Below are 12,851 nucleotides of genomic sequence, written 5' to 3'. Positions count from 1 at the left end.
CTGCGCTTGGCTGTATTATACAGCCTTTGGCTGTATTTCCCACTCTCACTTTCTCTCTACTCTTTTTCTGTGCTTGTCTCTCTCACACACTTGTTTGGCTCAGAGGGGCCTGTGATCTAGAGCCGCTCTTGTTTCAGCCCATCTGAAGTGATTACCTTTGCCTGGGATTCCACCCACCCCCACAGGTCCCCTGGGGAGCTGCGGCAGGCAGACGGCTCCACTTTATTTCCTCCGCCTGCTCTGTGCTGTTCCTCAGCGGAACCCTGCTGCAGGTACAGCTCAGCGGGGATGGAGTGGAAATTATCTAGAGATCAGCGTCAGTGAAGTAGCTCACATTAGTTTTAGTGACAGGTCAACATGGGGCTCACAACATAGTGCTATGCTGTAATTATTAATCAACATGACATTCATTTTTTATGCTGGTGTTTCGTAGACAGGTGTGACAATTCATGGAAATCTTGTATCGGATCATTTCACAGTGCCTTTAATTGAAGTAATGGTCTGTATGGCTGTTATTCCGCTACCTACAGAATCAATCATAAAGCACTTTTGTCTTCACACACTGAAAACGATCTTTTTTTTAATGATAAAAAACTATAATAATCTTAAAACACGATACACTATACCGTTCAAATGTTTGAGGTTGGTAAGATTTTTTAAAAATATTAAAAAGTTTCTTATGCTCACCAAGTCATGTATTTAATCCAAAATATTAATATTGTGTAAAAAATATTACACTTTAAAACAACTGTTTTCTATTTTAATATGTTCAGCAGCTAGTCTTCAGTGTCACATGATCCTTCAGAAATCATTCTAATAGGAACAAGAAATATTTTTCAGGATTCTAATAAATAGAAAGAACAGCATTTATTTAAAAGTACTGTCAGTTTTAATCAATTTAATGCATTCTTGCGAAATGAAAATACAAAAAAAAATCGTTTTAATATTTAGAAAATATAAATTACATTCCCCCCCCACCATGTTTACAGTAGTACGAACTTAAGTAAATTGATCTTATTTAATAATGTTTCGATATTTATTTATTTTACTGGAAAACGAGATAAAAGTACTGATTTTTGCAATGCATCGATCGAACTGAACAGATTTCCCCGTGCTAATCCACACACATGAGGATAATTATCTACAATTAAAACTTTGTTGAGAAGAGGTGCTCATATTCAGCTCAGCTTTGATATCTAATCTGAAGAGCGGAAAAGTTGAGTCTGTTTTGTTGATGGCGCCGACAGCTTCAGCAGTGAAAATGGGAGCGTGTCTGATATTTCTGCTGCTCACTGCTTCGCCTTTTGTCTGTGACAAGCTTGAACTCCGGCTCTCATTGCAGGCAGAGAGTGTATCATTTCTAAAAAACAGGCTTAAATGAAGCACAAAAGAAAGAGAAAAGAAAGATGAGGAACTACTGAACCAAAGTTAAGTAAATTAATTCATAATATCTCACATTCTCTCTTTTTTGAGATCGTATCTGTCCTCAGATGTGTAAAAAGGAAAACACCACAAGATATGGCTCTAAAGCGCATTATTTCCTGATACTGCTAATTAAACTGCTAGCGTCATTAATTGGTTTGAAGATATCTTTGCATTGAGTTGGAGACATCTTAAGCTCAATTAAAGATAGCTTCAACTCAATTACAGATATCCAAATGCCGTGTCACACAATATGCAATCAGGATCTTTTTTCGGTGCAATACCAGATGCCCTATAACACAAAGATTGTGCTCTTTCCACTTCCAAAGTTTCGTTTTATCATAAAAAGATTGTGTGTGCCAATGTGTTGTTTAATCCTATTCTCATTCCAGTGGAGATATTATATGTAGCTATTAGAGGAAGATTGGTCTGAAGAGAGATGTGATGGAATTTATTAGTGTTTGCTTTGAATATGAGCTATCCCTGCTCTTTACGCATCTGACATCGTCTGAGTGATAAGTTGCATGTGTTTTAGCATGTTGTGATGGGTGAGTTGACAGATGGTGGGTGGTATTTGCGCAAGCGGTGATGCATTGATCTCCATTCTCTTCACAAAGTGAAAAAAATCAGCCCAGTCTCTATTAAGTGACTGACCTTATTAAGCGCCTTAGATTTCTACAATTGTAGGGCAACCGATCACTTTGCCCTTTTTAAAAAGGAAAAAAAAATCCAAACACTTTAAAGGGGTAAATTCCCTGGAGATGGTATCAACCTAACTTTAGAAATGCTCCTCATATTCTGTTTCTTTTGACATTGACTCTTTTAATTCTTTTTATCCATAAGACTTGCAATTACTCAGTAAAGTAATTTATGTTATCATTGGTTATCATTCGTGCCACAAAGAAGAGTTGGTTTGAAAGAGGCGGCAGACACACTGTTTATTCAAGATTATCTCTGAACCTGAAAGCTGAAGTGTTAGTCAAAATGTGAATAACCCAAATCGCCACTTGAAATAGTTATTCTTAATTAGAATAGTTTATTTTTTATGAAAATGGCAAATTATGCTGTTTACACTATGTATATTATCCATTTAACCTTCACCTCTTGTCTTTTTTAAATATCTCTCACCACATGTGACCTGTGCTTGCAAAATGAGTCGGAATGCGCACAGGCTAATTACGAGCTACAGGCAAAACAATTGAAATGTGTCAATTTTTGTAGAATGTGAGGTTTTTCTCAAAAAGGTGTTCATTAAGTCCTCGCTCTAGCGATCCCAATGCTCCAAATAGCAATTAAATATCTAAAACTATCTTTATTTGTACATTTTCCGAGACTGGCCCTGCGCTTCCCCTCTGCACAAATTTGGTATCGGTGCAGCATTCCAACTTTGTAAATATTCATTGCGAATTCTTGATGGCATGAGTCTGACACAATGTTTTTTTTAAACTCATGCTGATGTAAACAAAACTTGCTCCGCACAAAGTCGCCTCAGACAGCGTGCAAACTCGATATACACAGAATTACAGTATTTCAAAATTTGTCTTGGTGAGGATTCACGAAAACATTATCTGTTATGTCTTCAATGTTTGGTTAACTGTTCGGGAAAAACATCTGATGTGTAACATTATATTAGATCCGTGCGGTACAGTAGATCTTAATATATAGGCTGTCTGTCTCATTAATGTTAATCAAACAATTGTGGTATCATGAGGGAAAAAAAGTTGAATATATATTTTTCCTATAGATATTTGGTTTTGATTTGGTGTGTGCCAAATTTGGTGTTATTACCAGGGATTTTAAGGTAAGGTTGCTTGGTGATTTTGCATTGGAAGCTTAAGAAAACTTTAACTCGTTTTTTCTCAAAATGGACTTTACTGACTATATCTACTTCAAACAAGTGTAGCTCAGTCGTTTTTTGTCGGATTCCAACAAATCATACATCATTTTGAAGGTTTGTGAAATTAACAATAAGTCATTTTTGAAAATGTGCTCATTGCGACTCATTTTGCCAGAATGAATCACATTGTTTATTTTTTTATTATTTTAAATAATAATGGTAAAGGTTATATAATTTGCCATCAGCATCCGTACAATAATTCCAATGCTGTATTTTGCAGGTCGGTGTGCAAGCTGTGGGGAGAATGTGGTCGGTGAGGGGACAGGTTGTACCGCCATGGACCAGGTCTTTCACGTGGACTGCTTCATCTGCATGACCTGTGGTTCCAAGCTCAGAGGGAAGCCCTTTTATGCCATGGAAAAGAAGGCTTACTGCGAACACTGCTATATCGTGAGTGTGATCTACTGAACACTCTTTATGCACACACCGGATCTCGTACTAGTTTAGTTTAAGTTCTTAGTCATGCAAAATATCTACTAGGTGCATAACAGGTTCATACATACGTCTTTTTTCTTTCAAGTGTTGATGAATGTTTGTGTGCGTTTTATTATTTTTGGCTTTTGGCTCTATTAGATAGGATGGTGCAGATTTAACAGATTTTTTTTTTTTGTTCCATTCAAAACATGACCCGACCCGGCCAGGACTCGAACCCGGGTCTCTTGTAGCACAACTGCTCCCTATGTGTGCAAAGAACTACCCTCTTTGACACAGCTCTGAAATAAATATTATATGTATGTATATGTATACACTATACTATTCAAAAGTTTAGCTTTGGTAAGATTTATTTTAATGTTTTTGAACATATCCTCTGCTCACCAAGGCTGCATCTATTTGACTGAAAATCACTTTTTAAATTGTAATGGTATTTGTAATGAAGATTTAAAATATTTTATATTTTCACCAGCCAATACTTCAGACTTCAGTGTCATATTATCCTTTAATAATCATTCTAAAATGCTATCTTGGTGATTAAGTAACATTTCTTATTATTATCAAACAGTTGTGCTGCTTAATATTTTTGTGGAAACCATGATAGATTTTTTTTTTTCAGGATACTTTAATGAATAGAAAGTTCAAGAGAACAGCATTATTTGAAATTTTTAAAATCTTACTGACCCCAAATAAACAAAAAGGTAGTGTGCATAAACATAACATAAAATGTATATATATACTCTCACCTAAAGGATTATTAGGAACACCATACTAATACTGTGTTTGAGCCTCTTTCACCTTCAGAACTGCCTTAATTCTACGTGGCATTGATTCAACAAGGTGCTGAAAGCATTCTTTAGAAATGTTGGCCCATATTGATAGGATAGCATCTTGCAGTTGATGGAGATTTGTGGGATGCACATCAAGGGCACGAAGCTCCCGTTCCACCACATCCCAAAGATGCTCTATTGGGTTGAGATCTGGTGATTGTGGGGGCCATTTTAGTACAGTGAACTCATTGTCATGTTCAAGAAACCAATTTGAAATGATTCGAGCTTTGTGACGTGGTGCATTATCCTGCTGGAAGTAGCCATCAGAGGATGGGTACATGGTGGTCATAAAGGGATGGACATGGTCAGAAACAATGCTCAGGTAGGCCGTGGCATTTAAACGATGCCCAATTGGCACTAAGGGGCCTAAAGTGTGCCAAGAAAACATCCCCCACACCATTACACCACCACCACCAGCCTGCACAGTGGTAACAAGGCATGATGGATCCATGTTCTCATTCTGTTTACGCCAAATTCTGACTCCACCATCTGAATGTCTCAACAGAAATCGAGACTCATCAGACCAGGCAACATTTTTCCAGTCTTCAACTGTCCAATTTTGGTGGGCTCGTGCAAATTGTAGCCTCTTTTTCCTATTTGTAGTGGAGATGAGTGGTACCCGGTGGGGTCTTCTGCTGTTGTAGCCCATCCGCCTCAAGGTTGTGTGTGTTGTGGCTTCACAAATGCTTTGCTGCATACCTCGGTTGTAACGAGTGGTTATTTCAGTCAAAGTTGCTCTTCTATCAGCTTGAATCAGTCGGCCCATTCTCCTCTGACCTCTAGCATCAACAAGGCATTTTCGCCCCCAGGACTGCCGCATACTGGATGTTTTTCCCTTTTCACACCATTCTTTGTAAACCCTAGAAATGGTTGTGCGTGAAAATCCCAGTAACTGAGCAGATTGTGAAATACTCAGACCGGCCCGTCTGGCACCAACAACCATGCCACGCTCAAAATTGCTTAAATCACCTTTCTTTCCCATTCTGACATTCAGTTTGGAGTTCAGGAGATTGTCTTGACCAGGACCACACCCCTAAATGCATTGAAGCAACTGCCATGTGATTGGTTGATTAGATAATTGCATTAATGAGAAATTGAACAGATGTTCCTAATAATCCTTTAGGTGAGTGTATAACTATGACACATTGCAAGCTCATCTGTTGATCATACTGTTATTTACTCGTCGCTCTGCAAATTTCTACACGCATATCTAAGAGGAAATACTTGAGCGGCACTAGTTTGCATGCTCTTTGAAGCTCTAGCTTCCTTGTCTTCATATGAAGCTAGCTTCAGCTCTCATTAGCTCCATGTTCTGAGGACTTGTCTAAGATCTGCCAGAAGCATCTGGCTCTGTGTAAAACCTGGATTTAGGTTCTTTCAGAAATCTTACTAAAACCGTTGCTCTTTTCTAATCATTCACCTATTCCTGTCACACTGCTCATTCTTTCCTGATGAGCTGCTTCACACTTGTTAGTTCGGTAGTCAAATCCATAAGAGGCATAAAGATTAGACAAACAGTGGCCTCGCATGCAAAGGACCAAGCGTCACATTCAACTTCATCTCATACATCTGATAAGCATTCACACGGGCAAATCACACTTGAGATGTAACACGAGTATTAAAATCACATTAGACTGCCAGATAGGATTACTTTCCTTTGTAGATTGGAAAGCAAATCAGGGCCTCCTTTTTCTCCCTCCACCGTCCACCTTCCCTTTTTCTGTTGCTGAACACATATCTGTTGAAAATTCTCTTATTTCCTCAGGCGAACGGTAAGAGAAAAGGAAATTAGTGACAGTTACAGTAAGACATGAAAATTAACATTTCTCATTGAACTAGAGGTTAGGAGTTTCTTATAAAAAGATCACAAACTTTCTGGGCATGTTTTCCCACATCTGAAAGTTGTGCAACATCTTAATGTGCTGGTAGACATTAAAAGTTTTGAGAACCATATTTTGTTTGTCATTAATACAAAACACTTTTTTAAATTAGTTTTTGACCTACTCTGTGTGGGGAAACGAAAAGGGATTACATTGAAAGTATTAGCGTATTACATTAATTTAGTTAGCTGTTCTGCGTAGAGGTCTGTAATGGATGGACTAGGCTGGTTGTTAGCATTTCCATTCTAATTTTGTACACAGCTCATTTTGCAATGGAGAAAGATATTTTTTAGAACAGATTGTGTAGTTCTAATAAATACCATCACAAAGTGCTAAAGGCTGTGATGTCACAAACTCTTTCACACCTTTATGAAAACCACATATTTGGAAGACCTGTCAATCAAATTAGTTCACACTCAGCCACCAATAACCTGGTCTGACCTTTCTCAACCATGGCTCTTTATATGTAAGAGAGCAGGCTCTGTAAAAAAAAAAATATATATATATATATATATATATATATATATATATATATATATATATATATATATATATATATATATATATATATATATATATATATATATATATATATATATATATATATATATTGTTATAAAAGGATTCTTTATTTGATTGTGGTGTTTATATAGATAGGATGGACCACATACTGGCCCACTTCTATGTTGACAAAAGCAAAAGTGCCAAAAAGTCCATTTCAGTTTGATCAATCTTTACTGTAAGTATAGCATTTTGAAACCCTGAGTCGGTAAGCACTAAAAATAAGCATTAGCCCAACTCACAAAGAAACCAGGCCATTCCTCAAACTGCCTTTTATTTCATCATTGTTTCCCGTTTGTACTTGTGTTATTTCCATTTCCACTGGCACGTGTAGCCTACTTACAATTCTGTTGTGGCCGCAGTGTTTCCCTATTTCCCTGTTAAGGAACCACTGTATTACTGAGCCAGGACTTTCTTTAGTGTTCTTCTCTTTTATACAGACAATGCAAATTTAAAAAAAATCCAGAATATTGTTAATATCGGTTAGATTTGTTAAACAAATTAAATGGTCTAAATCTTACTATATAGATTAAAATTCACGTTGTTTTAAATCAAATTTACTTACAGTATATACACTACATTTCAATTAAAAAAAAAAATATATATATATATCTTATTGTCCCCTCCTCTTGTGACATGGCATGGCGGGCCAAATTAAAGGTCATCACATAGGCCCTGGTTTTGGTGTCTCTGGTCTAAACAGATGCTTGACAATTTTTCTGATGACTGACACATCACAACAAATGCAGTTGCCAATGTGTCATTTATATTGATTTATTTGACAACTTTCTGAAATACTTGATTATGATTGGCCATTTGTGGCATTCAGCTGTCAAATATTTCTTAATAATGACCATTGACCAGGGCAACACTGTATGACTGACCGCACATTTTTTATTATTAACTTAATACTTCATATTCCATGTCCATGAATTCATTTAATTGGAAGTAGCCATGCAATCAGTGGGTTACTGTACAGCCAGTTGATCATTCTCTCAAAATAATCCCTGACTGGTTGATCGGGACCCCAACACAAAGCTTAGGTCTGACTGTACGTTATCCCTTCAAATATGAAATATGCCAGTCCATAAATCTGATATGTAACTTTCTACCTCACACTGGCTTTACGTCAGCCATTTCAGGGAAAACAGATGTTATGCTTTTTCATATATTGGGTGATGAAGTTTATTTTGACTATATGACAGCCTATGTTGCATCATAGGTAGTTGATGCTGTAGGAAATGTCAAATTCTCCACATTATAACCACTAGTCCTAACACTGAGGTTTCACTGACTTTCTTGGGTGCCCACTGCTCAAGAAGGAATTGGAGAAACCCAGAGAAATTTCCAGGGCTGTCACCAAAGCCAAAACCACCTTTACCACTCCTACAGCTTTTCAGTAAACCCTAAACTAAATCATCTACACTTACTGCTACAACCGGGGCACGGTGCCAGCTTGGAGTTCAATAGAGGGCACAGTTTCACAGCATCACCACTGAATATTCAGGGGAGCGTAGGCAAATTGGAAATAATAAATCTTTAATAATACATTTTAACACCATAGCAGTGCAGGTTTTCTGACTGCTGCTGTTTTTTTTCCAGATATTCAAGGGATAGTTTGTCAAAAAATGCAAACCTCTTCCAAATCTGTAGGCATTTTTTTTCTCCCCTGTGGAGCACAAAATAAGATTTTTTTTTTTTGTCTTTGTAATTGTAATGATATTTTTCAAAATCTCTTTTTTTCCTCCCACAGAAAAAAGAAATGTAATTTTATAATGCCATGCGGGTGAGTCGATGACACAATTTTTGGGTGAACTGTCTGGATGACTGTGTTCTCTCCTTGTACTTCAAGCCACAATACACTATACTGAGAGAGACACTGAGTTCGTTCATATATATTTGATTCACCTTCTCTGTTCAGCTGAATTTAAAAATGATAGGAAATGGGCAGCAAAGCAATTGTTAACCTTTGTTCCAAACAGCGTCAGACTATTATGTCTGTCTGTGTACTTCTTCAACAGATGAATCACTTGAACAGTTGAAGTATCGGTGACTCAGGCCATCTCTTGAATCACCCTCACTATACTGATCAGCTCTCAGAATGATTGTACTTGCTTCCTCTGGAAGTTTTCCAACTTGGATCCATGCGCTAAAGAGAGCCGGGATAATTTAAGAACTTTATTTATGCATTTCATCAGCATAAATGTTCTTCTGGCACAAGATCAAAAGGATGGAAGAAATCTGAATTTCTTAATGAAAGTAATTTCTTCTTCTTTTCTCCTCATCCTCAGGGTCATACGCCTCTGTGCGATTAGAGAATGAGCATGAGACTTTGGTCTCTATAGAGACATGGCAGTCCCCCAGTGAGCTTGGGGAAAACTTCAAATGAGGCCAGCGAGTCAGTCTAGGAATCTTTTAAGATAGGAAGAATGCACATTGTACATTATTTATCAGTTTATTTATCTGCAGAGACAGGATCATAGCATTCATATTTTCATTGTTCTTATATAAACATCTCATTTACTGCTCTGTTTGCCACTAGGGAGCAGAACGGAGGGGAAAACACCTGTTATGTATCTAATGTCATTTCATTACTTCTTAAGAAAAGAGCCTAAATGTATTGAAATCTTCTTTTCAACCTTTTTTTTAAACTGGTCACGTCTTACTAAACATCTGCATTTTCTTCTATAAATACCTTTGATGTATGACTGTCAGCGTGTGTTCAAAGTGTTTTTAATACAATTTTCATTTTAACCTTTTGGATCCCGAGTTAAAATTATAATTGATCATAATGTTCATAGCTTCATTACAGGATTTCAGCTCTTCGTTGTAGCATTTACAATTTAGATTCATCTCGACTTCAAAAGTCATCTTAACATCAAAAGATATCTTGACAGCATTCAGCAAACTAATTTCTCCCCTTAATTTAAGAGGAGCAAATTTCACCACTGATTCTGTATGAAATCATATTACATTTAATTTACAATTATAAAACTATAGTTATGAGCATTTATTATGTCAAGTTTTGGACCCACTTTATATTAGGTGGCCTTAACTACTATGTACTAACATTTAAATTAATCATTTGATACAATGCACTTATTGTGTACATACATGTTTTTACATTGTACTTACATTTTAAAAATTACCTGAATGTATTACATATGTATTTAATTTCTGTACTTACATTTATAATTACACTGTTACACTTCCCTTACACCTAACCCTACTCTTAAACTTACCCAGACCACCACACCTGTCCCTAACTTTACCCGAATCCCATCTCAATATCAGCAAAAGTGTTTTGCAATACAATATGAACACAATAAGTACATTGTGCTCTTTTTTTTTTTTAATGTAAATACATAAAAGTTATATAAAGTGGGACCCAAGTTTCCCTTATGGTTGACTTTTTGAGTTGTTTTAAATTGTGATATTCCACAAGATGTTTTTAATGGATTTTTCATCAAATAAATTCAGACTTCTTTCAAAAACATTACACAATCTTACAGACCCCAAACTGTTGAATGGTAGTATAAATATTTGCATATAAAAAGCAAATATGTTAATTTCAAGTGGTGAGCAGTATTTTTCAGTTGTGTTTAGTTTGGGGGTGGGGGGGTCACATAGTGACATCCAGTAATCTTTCTCTATAGCATCAAACAGGAAATACTAAGCCATTTGCTCAAATCTTTTATTTTGCATATTCTTTGGAACAGCACTGATAGCGTTAGCATGTTTCCGCCTCTAGGCAATAGACAACACAGAACTTTTGAACAGTGCAACTAGATATCATTCATTCCTTTCAGTAATAGACAGGAAGGCTGCCTGCTGGAGATTCTCAGTTATCTCTCATCTGCTTCCTGCTCTCCCGTCAGCTTATCACTCATGTGCTCTCGGCATCACAACTGACCCACAAAGCACAGTGGCAATAATCAGCCTTTGTGCGCTGGCTTTCCCTGGCTCCACCCATCACTGAATTATCATTGCTTGTTTGAATGTGGTGCAATACAGATAAACTTATTCACAGCTCAATTAATCCCTCTTTTTGCATGAAGTGGTCTCTAATCCTGTTAATGTGACATCAGTGGCTTGCCTGTTGTTTTCACTTCTTACCCTGATGTGTTGTAAAGCAGCAGCTGTGGCATGCATCTGGTACCCGCTCTTGGACCTTTTTCGTTTCCAAACACCTAATGTAATCAAGGCTGCACATGCTCACCGAGACTTTTACACATACTCCACAATCTCAGTGTTATCTTGCACAGTGGGAACTGTTTTTATGCACAGTCAACAGCACATTATTCACAGTTAGAGCACTAACGTTTGCCCAGGATTTACTGTACATTCAGTCTGCTGGCTGACTGACAGGTTTTCAGTCAATTCATGCAAAAACAATATCAAAGTTTATAGACACTTGGTTCTGCAATGAAATGCAGAGCCTCCAAATCATTTTCCTCCTCCTTTATCCCTTTGTTAATTTGGTCTGTGAGGTTTTGACAGGGATTTTGAGTAGAAAGTTTAGCGCTTGAGGCTTCTCTGTGGAGCTATGTGATTAGTAGTGTTAGAGACAAATGTTCCTGTAAACTGCTATGGCGTAAAACACCGGAAGGTAAAAGGCACTACTTTTGGGGAGAACAGAAGTGTTTCTCTGGCGAATGGGAGGGTTGGTTCCTTAGTGTGGGCTGAGTGTTGTGTTTGTATGCAAATAGTCAGTGTAAAGCTTGTTAACTTGTGCAGCACCAGTAGAATGTAGGTGGTAAATAGAATTGAATTCAAAAGAGATGTTTGTGTACATGGGTTAATTATTTAAGAAAATTATTTTCAAATGTACTTTACAATACACATATGCAGAGTTCTTAAGAACTTTGTATTTGTGGTGGTTTCATATTGTTTTGAAAAAGTTTCAGTTTAATGACTATAAAAGTGTCATGTGGTGTAACTATCAAGTAAAAAATATAGCATTTCCTTACACCCTGAATACATGCCAATGTACACATTTTAATCATTTTCAATAAAAATGTAAAGTATATGTGAAATATACACTAATTATAAACACTAATAGTGTAATAAGTTTTTTTAAAATAAGCCTCTTATGCACCAAGGCTGCATTTATTTGATGAAAAATACAGTCAATATGTTAAATTATTATAATATTACAATGTAAAGTAACTTCCTGTGATGGAAAAGATGATTTTTCAGCAGCCATTGCTCCAGTCTTCAGTCAAATGATCCTTCGGAAATCATTTTTAATATGCTGATTTGGAGCTTAAAAACATGTCTTATTAGTATCAATTTTGAAAACAGTTGTGCTGCTTAATATTTTTGTAGAAACTATGATACATTGTTTTTCAGGATTCTTTGATGAATTGAAAGTTCAAAATGCATCCCAGCTGAATACATTTATTAGTTTCAAAAATCTTTTGAAAGGTAGTGTATATTTTGAAGGTAATATGTATTATTTTTATTACAGGTTTTATTTGATTACTTGCATTAAATCCTAAATATAACATCATTATAATAACATTTATTTTAGGGGGAGTCACACCACATGACAACTTGAACTTGTCACATCATTGACCCACATTTTCTGTGTAGCATGGCAGCAGTTATTCATCACTGGATACAGTTGAGTGTACATTTGTTTGATACATTATGTGTATCGTTTCAGGTGTCTTGGATCGCAGTAATGGAGCATTGATGTAAAACATGCCACATTGCGATAGTCTCCTGCATCCCCCAAAACCTAGCAATCAGAATGGGCCCACGGATACCCGATTTGCATCATTTCTTTTAGTGATTCGGGTGCTAAAGCAAGACGTAGCATGCAAA

General features: G+C 36.6%; 1 protein-coding gene across 3 annotated transcripts in view; it reads left to right on the top strand.

The window, feature by feature from the left end:
- The window catches only part of lpp (LIM domain containing preferred translocation partner in lipoma), a 239,944-nt gene that overhangs the window by 211,105 nt on the left and 15,988 nt on the right, over window positions 1-12,851 (top strand). For all 3 annotated transcript variants that reach the window (XM_079841468.1, XM_079841470.1, XM_079841469.1), the window contains one exon: window positions 3,540-3,709. In XM_079841468.1, coding sequence (XP_079697594.1) covers window positions 3,540-3,709 — 170 coding nt within the window. The remainder of the gene's footprint in view (window positions 1-3,539; window positions 3,710-12,851) is intronic.

Source organism: Gobio gobio (genome assembly GCF_949357685.1).
Source record: "Gobio gobio genome assembly, chromosome: 17".
NCBI classification, from domain to species: Eukaryota; Metazoa; Chordata; class Actinopteri; order Cypriniformes; family Gobionidae; genus Gobio; species Gobio gobio.
This window is presented reverse-complemented; position numbering and strand designations above follow the sequence as displayed.